The 24,361-nt window shown below is 44.6% G+C and overlaps 1 protein-coding gene across 6 annotated transcripts in view; it reads left to right on the top strand.

Annotated features, from left to right (window-relative positions):
- ADARB2 (adenosine deaminase RNA specific B2 (inactive)) overlaps nt 1-24,361 on the top strand; it is a 565,015-nt gene that overhangs the window by 493,385 nt on the left and 47,269 nt on the right. For all 6 annotated transcript variants that reach the window (XM_053266066.1, XM_053266064.1, XM_053266067.1 and 3 more), the window contains 2 exons: nt 3,702-3,870; nt 15,741-15,892. In XM_053266066.1, the coding sequence (XP_053122041.1) occupies nt 3,702-3,870; nt 15,741-15,892 (321 nt within the window). The remainder of the gene's footprint in view (nt 1-3,701; nt 3,871-15,740; nt 15,893-24,361) is intronic.

Below are 24,361 nucleotides of genomic sequence, written 5' to 3' on the forward strand. Positions count from 1 at the left end.
TGTACCCAGAGCAGGCCACGCCCCCTGCACTGGTGTGCTTAAGCAGAAGGGAGGGGCATGGCCAGCACAGGATAACGCATCTGGCCTCGGCAGTGGGAGGGAAAGGGATAATGAAGTGGAGAGGTGAGGAGCTGCCTTGGGGAGAACCAAGGGGCACACTGGGGACAGCGCCTTAGGGCTATCACCCACCCCCCACTCCCTACACGTCTGGCTGTTTGCCAATGGACCCCTTAATCTCAGAACAAGCCCTGCATATGTTAGACAGCTGAGTTTCTGAATGGCTTTGGTTTTCTATCATATGCAGACACATTGTGGAACTTGTATAGACGTCCTTTAGCAATAGCAATAGCAATAGCACTTACATTTATATACCGCTCTATAGCCAGAGCTCTCTAAGCGGTTTACAATGATGTAGCATATTGCCCCCAACATTCTGGGTACTCATTTTATCGACCTCGGAAGGATGGAAGGCTGAGTCAACCTTGAGCCCCTGGTCAGGATCGAACTTGTAACCTTCTGGTTACAGGGCGGCAGTTTTACCACTGCGCCACCAGGGGCTCTTACTTTACTTTAATGTGTGATGGAGCCCTAAAAGCAACTTCTGGCATGTTTAAGACTACCCAGATGCTTTCGTAACCAGGGTTTGCATATCCTCCTCAAACCCTGGTTTCCAACTCCAATTACAAGATCAGCCCTGGCTAGCAGTAGCTATCGTTAGCTGCAATGTAGATACTTGTATAATCCAAACCATGGTTAAAGGCCTTTCCATTTAGACCAGCTTTTAGGAGTCACCGTTTTACTGTTTGATGGGAATGATAGCCAACATTCCAACATCCATGCTTGCACAAGGATGTTGAGCTGGTGCAAAGCTGTGAGCTAGCTAGTTGGGCTAAGTTTGGAGTGTGCATTCGAGACTACTGTTGCACTAGTGCAAACGTGTATGCGCTTGCACAAGGTGTGCAACCTGTGGCATTCATATATTTTTCAAGGAATTTTTGCAAAATATCGCAATTCTGAGAGTGGCCATGATTTAATGCAGCTACACAATCATCTTGCACTAGTGCAACTTTGTGCACAGCATTAGGATGTCAGCCAGTGAGATTACTATTTCATAGTTCTCATAGCTTGATTTGTCACCTGTAGCAATCCTGATTTATTGATTCTCTTGCTGCTTTTTGCTCCTGGGTTTGTGCTGCTCAAGATTTTATTTCTTATTATTAGCAATAGCAATAGCACTTACATTTATATACCGCTCTATAGCTGGAAGCAATCTAAGCGGTTTACAATGATTTAGTATATTGCCCCCCCAACATTCTGGGTACTCATTTTACCGACCTCGGAAGGATGGAAGGCTGAGTCAAACTTGAGCCCCTTGGTCAGGATCGAACTTGCAACCTTCTGGTTACAGGGCGGCAGTTTTACCACTGCGCCACCAGGGGCTAAGTGTTGTTTTTTTTAATTAACCTCATTGTGTGGCTATTTTATTGTATTTTTATGCATTTTCCATTCACTGCTTTGGGACTGGAAAAGCAGCCTCCACATTTTAATAAAAAATAAATACAAATTGACAATTCAGTGCACTTTTTTTTAAAAAAAGAAACCTTGAGTCTCAGGGATGGGGCAAGCACAATTCCAATGCATAAAATAAAGACTAACATTTTATGCTGGGAGAAAGAATTCTTTTGTCTCTGTACAGATGAGAACACAAGTCACCAATTTCCTGGCAGATGTGCTCCTGAATTTGTTATATTGCTACAAGCTGTTCTCATTGTGCATGATTCCCTCAAATGTATGGCAAGACAGATAGTTCTTGTTATGGGCCAACATCCAGACTAACCCTCTGCTGATGCGCCAGGGTTTTCCGTTGCACAAGGGGGAGAGATTTTCAAATATTTTGCTTCCCTCTGCAGCCACCTGTATCTCCTGAAACAATGTCCCTGATGGCCGGCATTGGTTGGGCACTGGGCAACTACAGAGGAAAGGAGAGATTGCTGAAAATCTCCCCTGTCCCCTCATGCAATAGAAAATGCTGTCTCGTCAGCACAGGGGTAGTTTAGATGTCAGCCATGTATAGTATTCACTCATTAATACTGTAGTACAGAATTATTATTATTAATTATTATTGTTTACACAGTCAGACAGGTGTTATTGATTGGTTTGTTTTATCCAGACATCAAGTCCTTCCCAAGGACCTGGGATGGCTGAATTTTATTATCAATGTTGTTGCTGTTATTATTATAGATATCTCCGCAGAATATAGGCTGTTCCCAGTAAAGCTGCTTTTTGTAATTGGCTAGTGGTGATTTCTGTGGCCCCTATGGTGTTGAGGTGCTCTTCAAGGTCTTTTGGAACTGCACCCAGGGCGCCAATTACCACTGGGATTATTTTGGTCTTTTTCTGCCACAGCCTTTCAACTTCAGTTTGTAGATCTTTGTATTTGGTGATTTTTTCTATTTCTTTTTCTTCTATTCTGCTATCCCCTGGTATTGCTATGTCGATTATTTTGACTTGTTTTTCTTTCTTCTTGACTACAGTTATATCTGGTGTATTGTGTGGCAGATGTTTGTCTGTTTGTAGTCGGAAGTCCCATAATATTTTTACATCTTCATTTTCTACAACTTTTTCAATTTTAGGGTCCCACCCATTTTTGGCTACAGGTAGCTTGTATTTTTTGCAGATGTTCCAGTGTATCATCCTTGCTACCGTGTCACGCCTTTGTTTGTAGTCAGTCTGTGCGATCTTTGACAACAGCTGATTAGGTGGTCCACGGTTTCCTCTGCTTCTTTACAAAGGCGGCACTTGCTGTTTGTTGGTTTTTCCTACTTTTGCTCTTATTGCATTTGTTCTTAGTGCCTGTTCTTGTGCAGCCAGTATTAAACCCTCTGTTTCTTTCTTCAAGTTGCCATTCTTAAGCCTATTATTAATTATTATTAATTAGTGTTTATTATTATTTAATAATAATAATAATAATAATAATAATAATAATAATAATAATAATACAGATGAGAGATGAAGAGATGAGGTTTGTGCCCCAAGGGGCTCACAATCTATAAAAAGACACAAGGGAGATTACAGATGAGAGGAAGCAAAATGCATGCAGCAGCTTAAACATGGAAAGAGCATGCAGTTATTGCATATACAAGTGCTTAGGCTTAACTGTAGTAGGGTACGAGGACTAGGGTATTGTGCCAAGGCTTAATGGTGAGAGTGGGTTTTGAGGAGGAGTTTGAAGGAAGTACGAGAGGAAGAGAGGAAACTTGCTTGCTTTTTATATAGGATTTCTAGTGCCACGGAAATGAAAAGCCACATTAAAGGGAGTGTATCATTAAAAAAAAAAGTAGCAGCAACAAGAAAACCCGCCAGGCTACTCTTTATTGGTACTGCGGGATAATCTCTTTTAGTACCACCTCACAGAGTGTACATCTCTTGCGATGTAGTTATTGATTTAACAAATAGTACACTTTCCGGCTGGCTTTTATCTGGAAATTAGCAGACTGCACTGAAATGCACCCTACATTATTCCAATAGCACTGAAAGGCAAGATTGCTGCATATTCCAGGTGCCCTGTAATCACCCTGGGCTCTCTCTGCTGCTGCCACATGAAAGCATGATCTTTAGGATGCTGCACTGTCAGGCAATTCTAAAACCCTCCTCGTATGTGGTGTTCTTTGTTTTTGGTTTTGTTCTTTGTCTTTCTACAGGTTTGGACATCCGGCAGGCTCAGGTTATTGTGCTGACATCGGGTACCAAATGCATCAATGGCGAATACATCAACGACCAAGGACTCGTGGTCAACGACTGCCATGCGGAAATTGTGGCAAGAAGGGCCTTCATTCACTTCCTCTACTCACAGCTGGAACTGCACCTAAGGTAAACTGGGTCCAGAGCATACTTAGCAAACTATGGTTACCCAAAGTTTCTAGATGTCATCTCAGAGGAAATTGTAAAAAACAAAACCCTTTTTATGAGTCAATAGACATCAGGGGCATTGCTATAGTTGAACAAGGTAGAACAAATGAACCTGGGCCCCTAGGGTGGATGGGCATGGCTTGGGCGACAGCTCAATCTTTCCTATCACCTTCCTGACTGATTAGCACGCTGGCTCCTGATCAGAGGACTCCTCTTTGCTTCAAGTGAGAACTCGGCTTCCCTTGGAAAACATTGATGGGGGTGTGTGTGTGTAAGAAAGGCAGAAGCATCGTTGATGTTGTATGAATATATTAGGTGATTCCAGTAGATAAAGGTAAAGTGTGCTGTCAAGTCGATTTCGACTCCTGGCAGCCGCAGAGCCCCGTGGCTTTCTTTGGTAGAATACAGGAGGGGTTTACCATGGCCTCCTCATGTGCAGTATGAGATGATACCTTTCAGCATCCTCCTATATCACTGCTGCCTGATATCGGTGTTTCCCAAAATCTGGGAAACATACCAGCAGGATTTGAAGCGGCAACCTTCTGCTTGTTAGTCAAGCATTTCTCTGCTGTGCCACTTAAAGTGGATGATTCCAGTAGATATGTATGTCTTTAAAATGCCAGGGGGATGTGTGTGTGTGTCTGTGTGCATGGGGAGTATGTGATATTATATCCATAGGAACTGGAGAAAGGACATGCCAAAAATGGGTTGGTTTTCACCATGGCCTTACTGTTCTTCTGCAGCAAAGACACGGGGGAGTGGAGAGAGCTCTACTTGTGAGTAGAGTGAATCAAGTGTGACCCTTTTCATTATTTTTTTAAATTTATTGTTAGATTTATATACTGCCTTTCATTAAAAACAATCCCAAGGCGGTTAATTCGGTGAGAACCTCAGATAAAGAATTGTATACAGAAAGTTAGGCAGTAGCATTCCTACCAGTGAGTCTCATTGATGTTGGGAGCTTCCTAAGAGAAAGATCAAAATATATTAGTAAGTAAAATATACTTTGTTACTAGTAAAGAGCAACGCTCTCCGTGGGACACCATCTGGAATCTGCCCGAGAGGTAGGAGCAGATCCACTGCAAAGCAGTGCCTCCTTTTCCACATGATTTTCTAACTCTCTCTTTACGAGTGGTTTTGGCTGACATGCAGCCAAATAACTATACAGGGGGAGTCTGATCGGGAGCCATTTTGTGGCAGCTATCAGATATTAATCATCAAGTCATGTTTTATGAAGCCTCTTGGTTGTGTTTGATGAATGCTTTAAACACAGACTTCACAAGAGCAGTAAATGGCCACAGATTGAAAGACTAGCCAAGCCATCTTCTCATTACAGGCATTTCCCTTCCTTGCCTCTGTTGAGTCATATTGGGGGAGGTTATTTACGATGAACATGCTCTCTTGTATTCTGTTGGTCATTAATACACTCCTGGGATCATAAAAGAGCTACCCATTGGGGCATGAAGCAGAGAGTAGCCCAGGAATCCAAATAGTATACAGTAATGCTCCTTCTCCCTACAAAAACAGCACAGCCAAGGAAGCAATGGGAGAACTGACTTGATGCCTCTCAGTTGCTTTTCTCTATCACTTCCCATCTAGTGAAGTTTTAGATGCGTCGTTTGTTGTCGCTTCATTGACAAGGGTTGTGTGGATCCAGTATGAAAACCGGAACTGGACTACTGCTAAATTGCCACATGGCAGGTCTTGGGGTCCAAGATCTGCTTAGAAGAGCTGATTCAAAAATGGCCACCACTCCATAGCACATCGCTCAGTGAAGCTATTCACATGATTGATCAAAACTAGGCTACCGGAGGCCAGCCCGGTTTTGATCAATCGTGGGAACCACCAGGCTCACAGGCGAGGCCAGTGATTCCCTGGCGGCTAGCCCACCTAACAACCCTTCCCCTTAGCGAGCGCTCCGTTAACCTCATTGTTTTGATTGTGTGTCAGCTGGCACACTTGGGGTAGGGGGGTGAGGGGGGACCTCAGGAAGGCACCGCGCACTCGCACGGTGTCTTCCTGGGGTTTGGGGGGCAGCAGTGATCCCCTTCCCCCAATCCCTGGAGGTCCCGACGGAGCTGCAGCCGGGGGCGGGAGCACCTGACCAGAGCAGCCGCTCGTCTGGGCAGTCGATCCAGCTGCCCTGCAACGAGTGACTGTTCGTGTGCGGGGGGAGCGGGCTAAGCTGCACTGACCCTCCCGGTGCTTCACACCAAGTGTGTGAAATGCCTCAGTGTCTTGCGGGTGAATGTGTGAGCTGCTCCCATTGAAAAGATCATTGCGATTAAGATGCTGTGAGGTTAGGCAAAAACTCCATGGTCTTTGGTCTGTGATATCTGTTTTCATGGCAGGCACAAGATAGTGGGCAAAGCCCTGTACTGGGTCCCCCAATGGTGCCCAGTTAGCTTTGGTGGCTGTCCCTCTCCTTCAGCACTGCTACTGCTGATGTTTCCACTGCCACCCAATACGTGGGTTTTTTCACTGGTTTCTCTCTCCCCACAATAGCACTTGGTGCTGGGTGCTAACTTCTAACAGCTTGGGACTGGGGTGGGCAGGGATCTGTTGGACCATATGCAACCATATGAGTCTGCCAGGACCTTAGATCTTCATAACAGGCCCCGCTCCCAGCCCCACCACTGACACAGATTTGGTTGGTGAGGAGTAGGGACAGGGCCTTCTCAGAAATGGCCCCCGTGTTTTTTGGAATGCCCTCACAGAGGTGTTTCATCAATCTCCATCTTTGATGAGTTTTAACATTTTATGTTAAAAGAATCTGACACCCCTCTTTTTAAAATTAGGTTTTGAGTTTTAATCCAGTATAACCTCTCTGCCATTTTATCTTGCTGTTCTGTTTTTATGCTTGTTTATTATGCTTGTTTATTATCCTCATTATCATAATCATTATCATATCATTGTTGTTTGTATTGTAAGCCACTCCAAGCAGCAATGAGATAGAACTATTTTAAATACAGGAAGCCCTCATTTTTCACGAGGGTTGTGTTCTCAGCTTTCACCACGAATGCTGGAAACCACAATTATTTGTTTTGTTGGTTGGTTGATCAATCACATTTGTAGACCACCCCAACCTTCCATCTCTGGGCGATTTACAACATAAAACAAATTAAAAATGCAAACCTTAAAACAATTTAAAAGCACAGTCAAGTTAAAAAGCTTGGGCGAAAAAATGAGTCTTTAGGGACTTTTTAAAGGTTGTCAGAGATTTAGACCTTGAGGACCTACTGAGGAACCTAACGCCATCATTCCCATAGGCTCAAAGTTTCAATTATTGTGGTTTCGGCCTTTGTGCCCCCATAATAATGGAAACCAGATTTTGTGTGTGTGTATAATATGGAGAGAGAGAGAGAGAGAGAGAGAGAGAGAGAGAGGGTGCTGCACCACAAATGGAGAACCCTCAAAAAACAAGGGTCTCAAATAAATAAAATAAAATAAAATAAAATAAAATAAAAATATCCCTGCTAACTGAGCAAAGAGGCACCTTTCAAAAGTGGTGATTCTCATATTTAGCAGCGGAAGAGGTACTGTCCCTATTCAGCCTCAGCAGAGCATCCCTCCTGTGGCTGTTGCTGATGTCTACCTTATGTTTCTTTTTTAGATTGTGAGCCCTTTTGGGACAAGGAACCATTTTATTTATTCTGTGTAAATTGCTTTGAGAACTCTTTTTTTTTAAAACTGAAAAGCAGTGTATAAATGTTCATATTCATATTGTTAAGTAAATAAATAACTGGGTGGTGGGTGTCTGACATCATGCCTTCTGGTCACACACACCCCATCCCACATAATGCCTGATCCTGGGAAAGTTAACCAAGAGGTGAACATTCCATTAGTTCAGTGCCACTGCCAGAGCGGCAGTATTGAAAGTCCACTTCTGCCACTGTGCCCACTATCACCTGGTCAGCTTGCCGAGGTGGAGGGCACAATGCAGAGGTTTTCAGGGCAGCAGGGTGCCAAACAGAATCAATAGACACCCACCTCTTTCTTCAGGGGACAGCTGGGTGCATCCTTAGAAGTTGACAGGGCCTTGTGCCCATGACAAACCCCTAGGAACATAGTCATACCATTGGTCTATCTAGCTCAGTATGGTCTACTCTGATTGGCAGTGGCTTCTCCAAAGTTTCAGGTAGGAGTCTTTCCCTGCCCTACTTGGAGATAGGGTTGTGTGTTTTGTTTTTCCCCCTGTTTTGGTTTTGGCCCGAATCCGAAACACCCCAATTTTGTTCTTTGTTTGAAATTGCAAAATCCGAATCCAAAACGTTTTGGATTTTGAAAAATGTCCCCGGGGAAAAACTAGTGGGTGGGGGTGGTAGTGCCCAATGGGTGGAAACTACCACACAAATTTCAGAGGAATTGGGCAAAGGGCTGGTTTTTGGTGAATTTTTGAAGTATAGGATTTTTCCCATAGGGAAGAATGGAGGTTTCAGCAAAAGTATAGCTTCATGCTGGGGGGAAAGGGGTGGCTCAGAGCAGAGTAGGGTGGGTGGTAGTGTCCAGTGGGGGCAAGGAAGCAGCCAGAATTATTTCAAAGGAATTGGGCAGAGGGCTGATTTTTAAAGATGTAATGGAGTTTGTGCGTCTGTAAAGTTCTTCCCCACAGGGAATGATGGACCTCCATATTTCCTGCCCCATAACTTCACTTGGGGGGCACCAGGGTGGCCCAGAACAAGTAGTGGTGTAGAGCACATAGGGTGCCAATCACCCCCATGGGTTGCTATCCCATGGGGTACTGGGTTCTGTGTTTCTGAGATGTTTGAGTGTAGATTCAGATTCTCTGGTAGCATGTGAGAGTGGATTCATGGTTTGACGTTGAAAATCTCATATGCTACCAGAGAATCTATACTCAGAACACCTCAGAAACAACAGAACCCAGCACCCCATGGGTCAGCAACCCATGGGGGTGGTTAGCACCCTGTGTGCACTAAACCACCACTCGCTCCTGGCTACCCCAGTGCCCCCAAGGTGGAGTTATGCATCTTCTGAAACCTCCTTTATTCCCTGGGGGGGGGACCTTAAAGAAGCGTTAACTTCAACAATTCCTAAGAAATCAGCCCTTTGCCCTATTCCTTTGGAATAGGGCAAGTGGCAGGCACCCCTTGAGGCATTGCCACCCAACCCACTGTTTTGCCCCTCAGGCCCCCTTTTCCTTTTCCTTTTCCTTTTCCTTTTCCTTTTCCTTTTCCTTTTCCTTTTCCTTTTCCTTTTCCTTTTCCTTTCTTCTTCTTCTTCTTCTTCTTCTTCTTCTTCTTCTTCTTCTTCTTCTTCTTCCACTCCTGTTACACCTGGACATTGACAGAATTTGGTCTGGCACTAATGGCGCTGACAGGCATAACTGAAAAGGAAGGATAAGAAACTGAGGCACCTGAAGGGATCATCCATAACTGATATTCTTTCTCTTTCAGTCTCTGCTTCTTTCATTTGTGGGCTTACATTAAATTATGATTCTTTCTCCATTTAGCAATCCCTGTGCTTGCTTTTTGTTAAGAATGCCATCCATGTCTCTAGAGATTGAAGTGCAATCACTGTATCTTAAGCTCTTTATTGATCCATCTCCATAGCACATTCAGTTATGTTATTGTGTTATTTGGATCATGCTACATTCTTTCATGAAGGGAATTCTCAGAGTCACACAGAACTCTTTTCACAACCAGTTCTACTCCTAACTCTCTCTGTTTAGCTAGGAGCAGATACCTTGGCTTGGCAAGTACATGTGCACACACGCACACAATCAACCCCCAGAGCCCAGAGGCGTATCTAGGGAAAATAGCGCCTAGGGCAAGCACTGAAATTGCACCCCCTGTTAAACATCTGACACCCATCTTTCAGATAACTTTACTATACTATTAGCTCAAAAATAGAAATCAAGCTCCTTAATCTTTTAATATTTCAAAAACTATTTAGCAGTGGATGTAGCCAGACCAAAAAATGCTGGAAAACTACAAATTTCAATATGCTGGGGCTCATGAAATACCCAAATACTATGTGGAGTTGTACTTGGAAAACTAAACAGAAGTGCCTGTCTAATTCTCTACTATGCATTATAGCATAGCTATTACATAAGTTTTAAAAATAAATGGAGAATTTGGCTTTTCCCAGCTACTCTGAAAATAATTAAAGGATATGCAGAGTAAACTGTGTCAGAGCTTGTAATATATTCTAGTATTTCAGAAAGACAGTTAAAATGAGAGAAAGAGAGCAAGAAACTCCCAGTGGGCCTTAATACAAAGGATTTCACACTGAGTCAAAGACAAACTCACCATTAATTGCCATATTATGAAGACATCACATTTAACTCACTTATCACAAGAAGCAAAGTAAGAGCAAATGAATACAATCCTAGCTCATAAGCTTCAGCTCAGTATTCACAAGCCCTGATTCTCTGTACTTAGTGCCAAACTAATATGTGTACAGTTATATATATAAAATTTACCTGTAGCCCCTTCAGGGGGGCTTCCTAACAGCCATGTGTGGGGGGGTCTGCAAAGGTTCCCCCTCCCCCTGCTGGCCTCTAGGGCCTTGCAGGGACAATTTGAGCATGTGTGGTGGCTGTTTTTTAAAATAATTGTGTTTTTTTAAATGGCCGCTGAAAACAAAATGGCCACTGCGCATGCTCAAATGGCCTCTGCATGGCCTGGCATGGCCTAGGGCCTCGTAGAGGCCATTTGGGCATGCTCAGTGGCCATTTTGTTTTCAGCAGCCATTTTTTTAAAAAAAAAATTTTAAGAATGGCGCCCCCCCCTTCAAGTGGCGCCCGGGGCACATGCCCTGCCTGCCCTACCCTAGATATGCCCCTGCCAGAGCCTTCTCACATACAGAGATGAAACTACTACAGACCTAGGCTCTGTTGCCTTTCACACTGCAATAAAGTTTTTGTGACTTTTTAAAATGTAGTCACATCTGTCTTGTGCACAAATGGTATTGATTGGGTACCCTGGGCTTGGTTAAATGGGAATGAAGGTCAAAGTTAAGTTAAAACAGACTTTTTTGCTTTCCTAGTAAACTAAATGGCAGAAGTGCATTTAGTTGTCCCCCTCCCTTTGCCCACTTCCTTCTTCCTCCTCATTGCAATTGATTGGCTGTAGCTTACATAAGAACAGCCCTGCTGGATCAGGCCCAAAGCCTATCTAGTCCAGCATCCTGTTTCAGACAGTGGCTCACCAGATGCCTCTGAGAAGCCCACAGCAAGAGGTGAAGGCATGCCCTCTCTCCTGCTGTTGCTCCCCTGCAACTGGTATTGAGAAGCATCGTGCCTCTGAGGCTGGAGGTGGCCCACAGCCACCAGAGTAGTAGCCATTGATAGGCCTGTCCACCATGAATCTGTCTAAGCCCCTTTTAAAGCCACCCAAGCTGGTGGCCAGCACTACATCCCATGGCAAAGAATTCCATAGATTATGCACTGTGTGGAAAAAGTACTTCCTCTTGTCTCTCCTAAATTTCCTGACCTTCAGTTTCATTGGATGACCCCCTAGCTCTAGTGTTGTGAGAGAGGGAGAAAAATTTACCTCTTTCCACCCTCTCCACTCCATGCATAATTTTATACACCTCGATCATGTCTCCCCTTAGTCAGTTCTTTTCCAAAGTAAAGAGCCCCAGATGCTGTAGCCTAGCCTCATAGGGAAGGTGCTCCAGGCCCCTGATCATCTTGATTGCCCTCTTCTGCCCCTTTTCCAGTCCTACAATATCCTCCTGAAGATATGGTGACCAAAGTTGTACTCAGTACTCCAGATGTGGCCACACCATGGATTTGTATAAGGGCATTATAATATTAGCATTTTTATTTCCAGTCTCCTTCCTAATTATTCCTAGCATGGAATTAGCCTTTTTCACAGCTGCCATGCACTGATTCAGAACAGACAAAGGGAAAATACTTCTTCAGACAGTGCATAATTAATTTGTGGAACTCCATGACACCAGCTGTAGCAACCACAAGCTTAGATGGCTCTAAATGATACGGATGAAATACAGATAACGAATGCACTGGTGTGGCAAGAGAGCCATCTAACAGAACTTCCCAACTGCTCCAGTGCAGAGCAAAAGGAGCCATTTTTAATACCCTCCCTTTCCCTAGGAAGACCTGTGTGCTACCCAGAAATATGTCCCTGAGGGTTGTGCAACCCTCAGGAACATATTTCAGGATGGCTGGAGGATTTCGCTTTTCTGCTTCACTGGTGCAGTTGGGAAGTTCTGTTAGGCTGTCCTCTTGCTGCACAGATGTATCCTTGCTCCGTATGTCAGTCCTTGTGTCTCGTTTTGCCTCAGCCATACAGAGTTGTGGGTGCAGCTACAGAGGCCCCCTCAATATAATAAGTGCTGGCATTAATGCTGTACTCCTTTGTTGCTCTCCCAGCTGATTGTGCTATGAATTATTTCAAAATGGGTGTGATTGCTAAGCACTCCTGAGCGGTGGGAAGTTCAGGTATGTCATTGTTCTAGAGGATTGGGTCAGGGTGATAATGCAATTAAAATGCTTGGGAGAATTTGCTGAAAGTGGTAAGGAAATGAGAGAGCGGCAGGAGTCCAACATCTCCTCAGGAGATCCCAGTGGCTCAGTGTTCCTGTCAAGCAGGGTAATGTGCCTGTAAATTTCACTCGACAGAAAACGCATCACAGCATCAAAAAACGACAAAACAAGCAAACCGTGGATGAGTGACAGCCAAACAGTTTTAACAGCATGGAGACTGTGGTAGGGGAGGAGGAGGAGGAGGTGCTCAGGCAAGAGGAGAAGCGGGTAGAAAGCAAACACAAGGCGTTGCTAAGGATTTTCAATAGTACCGGAGGAAGGGGAAAATATTTTCGCTGCATCCAGAGTTAGCAGAAATAACTATCCTGGAAAAAAGAATGCTGCTCTATCTGTAAAAGAAACTCTAAGACCAATAAGTGGAATTCTTGTTAATCAGACCTAAAAATCAAAAGACACATTCATGATGGGAGGGAGGTGGGAGCCTTCTTCAAACATGACTATTAGACTTGTGTTGGGGAAATGAATGGGCACTATAACTTGTGAAAAGTGGAGTGGGTCTCTCTTTTCTTTCAGTAGACACATGGGGAAGCCAGTATTACTATCAGATTCCCAGCATGTGTACCCAGAAAAAATTCCATAGCTGACATGATGAGAGAAGTTACTCCAAGTAATCCCACTGAAATTAATAAAACAAGTTAGGCATTGCCAAACTTGTCCTTTCCATTTCGATAGGACTACTTTCCATCATTTTCCTCCTCATGTCAACCAATACATTTGCTTGCCATTCATACATATAGTATGTATACTGTTCTCAAAAGAAGTATTAATACTCTTGTTTAATAAATACGATAGAGATTAATGTAGGAAGTGACTGGGACTTCCTGAGAGAAAAACCATCATATATCATCTTAATTATACTCCTCTCTCTCTCTGTCTCTCTCTCACATCTAGGGATATGTGTGTGCATGCACACGTGTGTGCATGTGTGTGCGCGCACACACAGGCATGACTGTTGAGTGTTCACTTCCCTGAGTGATGGGTTCCAGGGACAATTCTGTGTTTTGTTTCCTTTGGAGAAGAGAGCACTGCTGGTGTTTTTGTAATATTCACTTTATGTGCAAATATATAAACCATGCAAACACAACTCCTTCCAGAACTAGCACCAATTCCCAGATAGAGGATACTGTGTGGATACTCTCTGTAGAGGATACTCGTGGTCTGCTGCCCGCTAGATTAGTTTTAACTCAGGACTGACCCAAGGCAGTCTTCTATTGTAAACAAACTCAGTAACACCCTGAAGAGATAAAGGAGTGTTGGGGCTGCAGAGACATTACTGGTGGTTTGTTCACATCTCACTTGGCCTCTGAGGTTGTAGCTGAGGGGAGGCTGGGAAGAGGCCTCAGGCTTGTGCACCCCTCCCCCAGCATAGTTAGAATGGACAGAAGATTCTCATTTTATTTGAACATTTGGGTCTTCCTGTGCAGTCAGGCCTTAATATCTATCCACAATGAAGGGGTCAAGGGAGGAATTGGGAAGAAAGGCTAGGTGTCTGGGGGGGGCAAGAGGGGCAGATGCCCCCCACCAGATTGAGCCAGTTCCCATTGAATTCAATGAGGCACACTCCCAGGGAGGGGGACTGGAGTAACCCACCCACTCCCAGAAAAAGCCCTGCAGATGTCTATGGCTGAGGCTTGCTCCAGATACTTCATGTACAATTCCAAGTAATAAGCCCTGGTTGGATAGGTTGCTCACTTCTAAGCCACGCCTCCTGGCTGGGCTGTGGATACCCAGCTCTTGCTCCTGCAGGTGTTGAAACAAGAGAAAGGTGCAGTTCCACCAGGTAAGAACATCCTGGGGGATCAGGTGTTCAGGTCGGCCTAACGCAAGCTGCGTCTCCTTAAGCATCTGCCTACCTTTTTCACTCCCGTGAAAGGAAGCTGCTATCTTGTCGCACTTATCCACAAGAGCTGTTGTGGCGGCCACAGACCGGCATCCAATGCCACCAGCAGGGATGTCTGGCCACAGCTCCAGAAGGGCCAAGCGCATCCTACATGACCAAGTTCAGAGTATGCACCACACAAGAATGGACGCAAACTGAATCTGCCCAGCTGCCTTATGTTGGCAGCATTGTTGGTGACCATGAACCCACGGCGAAGTTTTGGATGCCCGGACAGCCATCCCTCCACCTGGCAGTCCATGGCCACTGACAGCTCATCTGCTGTGTGGTCGGTGTCCCGAACCTGCACATGCAGCACAGTCCACCTCTGCTTTCCTGCATGGGAGGTGCTGGCCACGCCACCAGCAGAAGATGTCCCCTCCCTCTCCTGCCCCACCAGGGTGCCATGAGGGACAGGAAAGTAGCGTGCCTCGCACTGCAGCTGGTCCACAGATCTGCAGTGAAGTGCATGCTGGTGTCGGGCTGCTGTGTTATTAACAGAAGCAATCAAAACTAAGTCGCCAGGTTGCAGTATTCACAACATGTATTCAAGACTGCAATCCTAAACACGCTTAATACAGGGGCAGTCCCACTGAACACAGTGTTACTTACTTCTGGGTAAATATGCATAGTATTGCACTAAAGAAGATAAAATAATGAAGACTAAAAAGCTGGATGCATCTTGACATAATTCAGTATGTATTATTTCCATTCAGGCTATCTTTCAGAGCAGCATTATTACTGTTTCTCCATCCTCGGTTGTGACCATCATGTAAGATGGTCCATTCATAAAATAATGATCATAGATTCTCTTTTAGATAGTATCACTCTTGAAAGAAAAAAAAGAGGAAGCCTCTCTTTAAAATGTACGGCTTATATACTCAACCCACCACTTCCTATCAATGGCTTGAAAAATTCATTTCTCACCTACTTTCAAATAACACCATTGTTACCATTCAGTTTCCTCCCCCCGCCCCGCCCGCCAATGCTATCTGTTTGATACGTCTGTTCTCACACACAAAGGTTGAAATGACTGTACTATATAGTGAAAGTTGATGGCGAAGACCATGTCAATATACATCCAGGTGTTGTTGTTGTTGTTGTTTTAAAAAAATCCATTATTGATGTTTTAAAGACTTTTGTAAATGCAACAATACCAGCACTGTAACTTGGCGGCTATCATGTGTTTTAATCAATGACAATATTTTGATGATATGTTTTTATTCCAACCTTCTTTTGCTTGATAAACTAGAGCCTTAAATTTTGTGGAATGAACTCCACAGAGATGCCTATAATGATACAAGGTCCCATAGAAAAAAAAGATAGACAACAAAGAGACTACTAGCTAACCCATAGGGAGCACAGAATTAGTTCTGATTTGGAATGTAACAAATGACCTGCAACTTCTTTTTGTGATCCTAGCAAGCGGCGAGAGGACGGCGAGCGATCAATCTTTGTGCGGTTAAAAGAAGGAGGCTACAGGCTAAAAGAAAACATTCTGTTCCATCTGTACGTGAGCACTTCGCCCTGTGGAGATGCACGCCTCAACTCCCCCTATGAAATCACAACTGACTGTAAGAGCTGTTCTTCCCTGCTTTTATTTTTTTATTTTCACCTCGGTTAACATCCGCGCTTCCTTGGAAGGAGATAACTTGCTATAACTTGCTATAGAAATAATGCAAAGTGTCCTCACTCAATGTGGAAGCAATTTTATGTATAAAGCTGTCCCATAATAATTGTTCTCTGAACAATTATTACGGAGTAAAACAATAGAAGAGTAGAACAATAGAAGAGTAAAACAATAGAAGAGTAGAACAAAGTATACAATTAAAAACACATTTAAACAAACAAAAACAAGAATAACCATAAAATACAACTAAAGACAAAACAATAACATTTTTAAAGATTTGGACGTAACACCAGGGTGCTTTCCAGACTAGACCCTACAACGGGGTTAGGACATATCTCGGAAGTGTGCTTCCATACTTCCTGCGTCATGACACCGCAGTCCCTACGCAGACAGCAGGGTGCCGTTCACATTTCCAATGCCTTGTTGCGAATTTAAGCACTGCGATATAGAGCTAGGACATCGTATATCCGGTGTGAAAAAGTTGCTGTTTTTTCGGGTTGCTAGTTTCTGCAAGACTGCTCCCCCTGCTGTTTACATTTCAAATGCAATTTGCCTGAATGGAGGCATATTGCTGCTGATGAGCAGCTAGTCTGGAAAGTGTCCAACTGTGGTTAAGGAACTGGGAGACAGGCTGAAGACTGCATGCTTCCATGCCTTTCACCTCAGCCATCATTAAACGCGTTGTCAGCACCAGCATTCACCGTAGTTAGTTTTATCCAGGGTTCCTGTTTAACTAAACTACTGTCTTAAAGTAGGTTGCAAATCCTGGGTTAAAGGGAACCCAAGATCTGGAATTATTATTGAGGACGAATAATGGGCCAATCAAAGGCTTGCCAGAATAAGGGGAAAACCCATTCTCACCACCAAAATCAGCGTAGGAGCATCCAGCCAGGCTTCAAGTAGGGATGTACAGAACGTTTGATCGTGAACCAGACCGGTTCGAGCAGTTCAATCATGAACCGCTTCGAACCAGTTCGAGCTGTTTCGGCAACTGACTGGCCTAGCCAATCAGTTCGACTGAACCAGTTCGCATACCCGCAGTTCAGTCCGAATTTAGTTCAAATTCGGACCGAACTGTTCCAAACGGTCCGTAAACACACACACACACCCGCCCTCAGCATCAAGCTCTGTGTGCGCTCTTGGAGCCTGACTGGATGCTCCTCCTACCCAGCTTTTGGTTGTGAGAATGGGCTTAAAGTTCTCACTTGCTGGTAAAAGACAGAGAGTGAGGGAGGGAGCCCAGCAGAGCTCATGGGGCAGCAGTTTCCTATTTTGAATACCGTAACTGTCTCTCCACCAATCACGCCTCCAACAGTGTCAGGCGATGGGGTAGGAGGAGTCACACATTCCATTGGCCAGCTCCTAATCTTAACCATATTGAAGAGGAAGCCAGCATTACCTCTGCCCTAACCAGCCCATAAAGCACCAGCTCTGCCCTTCCTAACTTCCTAGGCCAATGATTCCCAACCACGGTTCCTCCATGTTGCTGTACTACAACTCCCAGCATCCCCAGCCACAATACATTGTAGCTAGGGATGATGAGAGTTGTAGTTCAGCAACATCTGGAGGAACCCTGGCTGGGAACCCCTGGCCTAGGTGATGCCATCCATTTCACTGCATAAAGAGATGCCATCATCAAAGCCACTCCTAAAAATAGCCAAACGTTCTCTTCCTGCATTCACGGTGATGGGAAATAAATGCACATTTAAGTTGGCGAGATGGTCCCCTTCTCCCCGGCTTTTCTCCTACCCATTTATGGCAATAGACCCAAGATGAATGTTCTTTCCATTCTCGAGCAACAAAGCAGCTCTCCCAGAGGCAGCGTAACCCATCAAACACTCCTGATGAGCCTGTAAAGATGCATTAACATTTTAAACACAGCATCTTATCTTGCAACTTCTGCTTTTGCATGGCCAATGCGATAAGCCTCTCCCAAAATGGCGAGAGTGGAGAAGCCATCCCTCAAATCTCCTTCCAGATATTTCCAGCATTTTCCAGCAGTGTCTTCCTCAAGAGCCTCCAGGGAGGCTAGGTGTTCCCCTCCCCCTTTCCCCAAGTGCTTTGTTATTGTCAGAGAGGAGATAAAGCTTGCCGCACTCAGAAGTGACTGGCTTTAAAGCCTGTGGAGCTGGCGGCAATTAGGGAGGGGTGTCAAAGCCTGCTGCTGGGGGGTTGTAATTTGTGGCTGCTGTGCAGGTTGCAACCAAAGAAGGAAGATTCAGTGGAGCCCTTCTGTGTAGTGCGTGCGTGTGTGATTTAAAGAGGGCAAGGATATCTGTATCCAGAACCTACTTCCAGAAGAAAGCATTTGTCCATAAAATGTATAGTTAATTTAGATAATTCACTGGCTGACATCCTGACTAATGGTGCACTTGCGGAAGGACCTCACATAAGAGCAAGGACATTGCACAGAGGAGTTACACTAAAAGGTCATTCTCATGACCGGCTCCTGGCGCAGTGCATTGTGGGATGCTGGAGGACTTCCTCCTCCAATTGCCGGTTCTGCTGCTCGCCACCCTGGGGCTTGTGTGAGTATGTGAGCAGCAGAGCCCTGATAGGGCACCAAATCGGAGGGGGGGGAGAGGTAGGCTCCTGCCTTCCTCCGAGTCCCAGCAGATTCGGTTGTGTGAAGCGCCTGTTTGTCTGGATGTGTTCCACACTAGTTCTGCAGTACTGCTTGTACTTGTGCCACCTGCAGCACGCCCCATCTGCTTTAAAGGGAACTTTTGTGAAAGAGTGCAATTCTGCAAGTTTTGCACACATTTTTAGTGCAACTGCGCAATCTTTTTTGTGCTAGAGCTACTTTGTTGGTTATGCAAGTACTTCGTTAGTTGGGATGTTGGCCAATGTTACTGGATGGGGTGATAGACTGAAAAGGAAACAAAACACATGGAGCATAGGTCCATGATAGATAAATTGAACCTTCATGTCCAGGGGCAGTATACCACTAAAAACCAATTGCTGGGGAGCAACAATGAGAGAGGGCTTTTATCTTCAGTTCCTGATTGTGGGCTTCTTGGAGGCATCTGGATGGCCACTATGGGAATCAAGATTCTGGTCTGGATGGACTTCCCATCTGCTCCAGCAAAGCTCTTATGCTTTCTTATGTTCATTGCTAGGTTTCTTGTTATCTCTTATAGGTAGTATTACCTACAAGGCCTACTTGTTTGAAAAGGCCTTTGGTTCATTGCTTGGAGGGTTTTATGGAGGGCAAGCTGTTGTATTGGCTCTTGTGTACTGTTGTAATTATAGACATTTAATTTCATATTTATTGAGTATTTATGTATTTGATATAAAATTGGCTGTACCCCATCTTCAGCACTGGGAAGGTGGGTTAGAAAGGTTTTTAATTGAACACTGTCTGACATTCAGAGCAATGATATACAAGTGCAGCAAGAAAGCAGCCTAACATCTGCACAATCGCTCCTAAGCATCCCTTCCGACCAAGCATACCCTTGGTATGCAGAGGAGTTGTGGGGCCTGAAGCAGCAAGGTAGGTGACCGGAGCACAAGTGGAGGAGAACTCGGTTCGAAATTGACAGGACACAGTATAGAGCCCATTTGAAGGTTTATGTGGAAGCAGTGTGTGCGGCAAAAAACCAATTCTGGTCTGCACGCATTGCTTCTGCAGTTTCGCGTTCAGCAGAGCTGTCCCGGGTTGTAAGGAGTTTGATTCAGGCACATTCCATTTCAAACCAGTCCCCAGAGACTTTGTTCTGCTGCAATGCTTTTAATGGGTTCTCTGCAGACCAAATCTCTTGTATCGGGCCGACATGCACTCCACTGTTTTTGCAGCATCTATTAAGGAGGTGTCCAGCAATCCCTCTTGCAGTATTAGACTGGATCAGTTTCAATTTGTGATTCCTGAGAATGTGGACAAACTGTTTGGGGTGGTGCACCCTACTACTTGTTCTCTGGATCCTTGCCTGACTTAGCTGCTTCTATCTAGTAGGGAAATTGTTGGAGATGGCCTTGTTAATATTAACTCATTGCTGAGGGTGGGTAGGATCCCTCCTTGTTTGAAGGAGGCTATGATTAGACCAGTTCTTAAGAAGCCTTCCCTAGATCCCTCAGTGATGGATCAGTCTCCAGTCTCCCATGGTTGGGCAAGGAGATTTAGAGAGTGGTGGTTAACCAGCTCCAGTCAGTTTTAGAGGAAACCAATTATCTAGACCAGGCCTGCTCAACTTAGGCCCCCCAGCTGTTTTTAGACTACAACTCCCGTAGTCCCTAGCCACAGTGGCCAATAGCCAGGGATTATGGAAGTTGTAGGCCAACATCTGCAGGAGGACCGAAGTTGAGCAGCCCTGATCTAGACCCATTTCAAACTGGCTTTAGAGCTGCCTTGGGGGTTGAGTCTGCCTTGGTCGGCCTGATGGATGACCTTTACCAGGGAATCAACAGAGGGAGTGTGACTCTGTTGGTTCTTTTTAATCTCTTGGCGGCGTTCGATACCATCGACCATGGTATCCTTCTGGATCTCCTGGGAGAATTGGAGATAGGAGGCACTGCTTTGCAGTGGTTCCACTCCTCTCTCTCAGGCAGATTCCAGATGGTGGAGCTTGGTGATGGTTGCTCTTCAAAACAGGAGCTATTATATGGAGTCCCTCAGGGCTCCATTCTGTCGCCAATGCTTTTTAACATCTACATGAAACCGCTGGGTTAGGTCATCAGGAGATTTGCTGCAAGGTGTTATCAGTATATTGATGACACTCAAATCTATTTATCATCATCATCATCATCATCATCATCAGGAAATGGCATTCACTCCCTAAATGCTTGCCTATGGGCAGTAATGGGCTGATTGAGGGGTAACAAATTGAAGCAGAGTCCCAGTAAGATGGAGGTGCTCATTGTGAAGGATAGGAATTTGAGGGATGAGTTAGATCTTCCTGTGCTGGATGGGGTTACACTTCCCCAGAAGGAACAGGTACGCAGCTTGGGAGTGCTCTTGGATCCAGGCCTCACCATGGTATCTCAGGTGGAGGCTATGGCCACGAGCGCTTTCCATCAACTTTGACTGATTCAACAGCTGCGTCCATTTGTTGAAGAGAACAATCTCAAAACAGTGGTGCATCCGCTGGTAACCTCCAGGCTTGACTAATGCAATGTACTCTATGTGGGACTGCCTTTGTATGTAGTTTGGAAACTTCAGTTAGTTCAAAATGCAGCCATAAGATTGTTCTCTGGGGTAATCGGCTGCCGATATGTTTCTGGGCAAAATACAAAATGCTAATTATTACTTTTAAAGCCCTGAATGTCTTGGGTCCAAGCTACCTTAGAGAGCTCCTTCTTCTGCATGATCCCCGTCGTACATTGAGGTCATCTGGAGAGGTCCATCTCCAGTTAACACTGGTACATCTGATGGTGACTCAGAACAGGGCCTTCTCTGTAGCTGCTCCTGGCCTATGGAAATCACTCCCGGCAGATATCCGCAGTTTAGGCTCAGAGCCCTAAAACTTACTTGTTTGGCCTAGTCTTCAAAGGTTTTTTAAATTATTTTTAGTATTTTAATTGGTTTTCAATGTTTTTGAATTGTTTTAAAATTGTTTTTATATTGTTTTAAGCAGTGTATTTTAAATGGTGGTTTTTTAAAATGTTTTTTAAACTTGTGCACTGCCCAGAACTTTTGGGTGGGGTGGTCTATCAATGTAATAAATAAATAAAATAATAAATAACAGAATTTCGCAACTAACTTCACTGATGCAGCCAGGAGGCAGCAATTTCTGGCACCCTCCCCTTCCCCAGAAAATCCTCTGTGCCACCCAAAAATATGTCCCTGGGGGTTGTGCAACCTTCGGAGACATATTTTCAGGTGGCACAGAGGACTTCCTGAGGAAAGGGAGGGCATCAAAAATTGCCACTTCTCCACTGCACCTGTGCAGCTAGTCGGAAAATTCTGTTAGGCTTGCTGCACTGGTGCATCCTTGCTCTGAATGTCAGCCCCTATCTTAGTTCAGCGAGAGTCAAGCCTCAACTGCAGTTCAACTCTGCACAAGCAAGCAGGAATTCCACAGCAAAGAGGGAAAAGATTCCATGCACTAGTGAAGCCTCTGCCTTCAGAAGTGGCCAGCTATTTATTTATTTATTTGTTTGTTTGTTTGTTTGTTTGTTTGTTTGACACATTTAATATACCGCCCACTCCGAAGACTCTGGGCGGTGAACAAAAACATACAGAGCAAGACAGCATTAAAATTACATTCTAAATTAAAAACTAAAGTAACTAACAAAAAGAAAAAAACAAATTACAGGGGGAAAGCCTGGTGAAAACGAAAAGCCTTCAACAGAGATTTAAAAATAAATAAGTAAGTAAATAAATAAGCCAAAATAAATAAGCCAAAATAAATAAGGAAGGGAGTTCCAGAGAAGTGGGGCAGCAACTGAAAAGGCCCTTTCACGGGTCCTAGCACCCCGAACCTCTCTGAAATCAGGGACCGACAAAAGGGCCATTTGAGAAGATCGAACCGGAGAGATGTAACTGGATGGGAGAGGGGGGTCTGTAGGTAGACAGGCGCCAAACCCCGCAAGGCTTTGAAGGTCAAAACCAGGACCTTAAATTGAACTCGGTAATGAATAGGCAACCAATGCAATGAATGCAGGAGAGGAGTTACCCTGTCATATTTTCTGGCATCCATGAGTAGGCGATCCGCTGCATTCTGGACCCGTTGTAGCTTTTCGATTGTCCTCAAAGGTAACCCTAGATAGAGAGCGTTACAATAATCTAACGTCAGCCCTGTATGCCCAAGAGAAGGAACATAGAGTGACTCTTCGTTGAAATACAGAAGAGCACTGCTTTGTATAATTTGTTGCAGGTTTGGAGCAGAGTTTGGTCTCCTATGTCCTATCTGGTCCCTTATGCCTGGAATTCCCTTCAAGAGCATCTATGGCACGACTTTTCTTCTTTCAAAGCCTTTTCTATGACGCCGCTGGCTTAATCTCTCCGTCTTCATTGTCAATTGAAACAAAGCCCAAGAGGGAGAACTGTTTGCTCACATTATCCCTTGTTATGTTTGCCTCCTCCAGGACAGTTCTCTTTCTCATGCTTGTTATCCTTGTCTCTCCCCTTCCTTTCCCTCTGCCTCTTGCCTTCCACACTGCAAACTCCTCAGGACAGGGATTTTCCTCTTTCCCTTGTGTTATGCTGCCAAGCACCATGTGAGTGGTGATACATTAATTATAACAGCAATAATAGTAATAACATATCTTTTAGCTATAGAGAGAGCCTCCCCATCTCTCACAATTTTGAAACAGGCAGTCAAGACGCATGTGTTCACCCAGGCTTTTAATTAGATATTGTTTTGAATGGTGTTTTTAATAGTTTTAATGTTTTAAATTTTAATTGTTGAAATGTTTTAATCTTTTTATAGGTTGTTTTTAGATAGATAGATAGATAGATAGATAGATAGATAGATAGATAATTCCGATTTTTCAAATCTCGGGCATTTGTAAAGAAAGAGTTTCTCCAAGGAAAAAAAGTGATTCCTTGATGTTTTCCATGAGAATATTGGCTATGAGGAAACTCGGGGATAGGGCTGTACTTAGTGGTAGAGCATCGGCTTTGTACGCGGAAGATCCCCGGTTCAATCCCTCCCTGACATCTCCAGCTAGGACTGGGAGAGACTCATGTCTGAACCCTTAGAGAGCTGCTGCCAGTCAGTGTGGACAGTGCTGCACTAGATGTACCAATGGTCTGACCCAGTATAAGGCAACTTCCCCTGGAGATCAATGGAAGAACTCCTTCTGTACAATCAGCCAGCCCTGGAGTTGACCAATAGCTACTCCTGTTTTAGGGATGTGCACGTAACCAATTCTGCATTTTGTTTTGAGCTCAAAACAAAACACAAAACAGCTGTTTTGCAGTCAAAGCAGTTGATTCAATGAAAGAAAACTTGACATGTTTCTAGTGTTTCAGCCAAAGAGAACAATGGGAGAACTCAAAACACCCCATTGTTCCCCATGGGTAGCTCCTAGGGACACTAAAGTGGGTTGTGTGGTAGGGCATGATGGGTGCTACCTACCACCCAACCCACAAAAGAAATGGGCAATTGGGTGGTTTTTAACAAATTTTAACCCCTCCCCCCCAAACCCCATAGGATCCAGTTTCTTCACCAGGCCATTTGCCAGTCTCTTAGCCTTTAGCTTAAGGGAGAAAGATAGGCTATCTTTCATTCCCTAGTCAGACCGGCAAAGAAGGAGACAAATCAATTCTGCCCTAGGGCTGTCTCTTCCCCTGGGCTGCTCTTCTATCTTTTCCTAACATGTTGCATTGCCTTGTCCCATTGACTTCCTGATAGCTCCACTCCTATTCTATCCCACAGTCCCGTTAGGTCTGAAACACCCCATTGCATCTTCTCTGCATGTGGTCTTCCTCCTGCTTGTCTATTAACCTACAACTGTGCCAGAGTTGTGATGC

This window comes from Hemicordylus capensis, chromosome 6 (assembly GCF_027244095.1).
Source record: "Hemicordylus capensis ecotype Gifberg chromosome 6, rHemCap1.1.pri, whole genome shotgun sequence".
NCBI lineage: Eukaryota > Metazoa > Chordata > Lepidosauria > Squamata > Cordylidae > Hemicordylus > Hemicordylus capensis.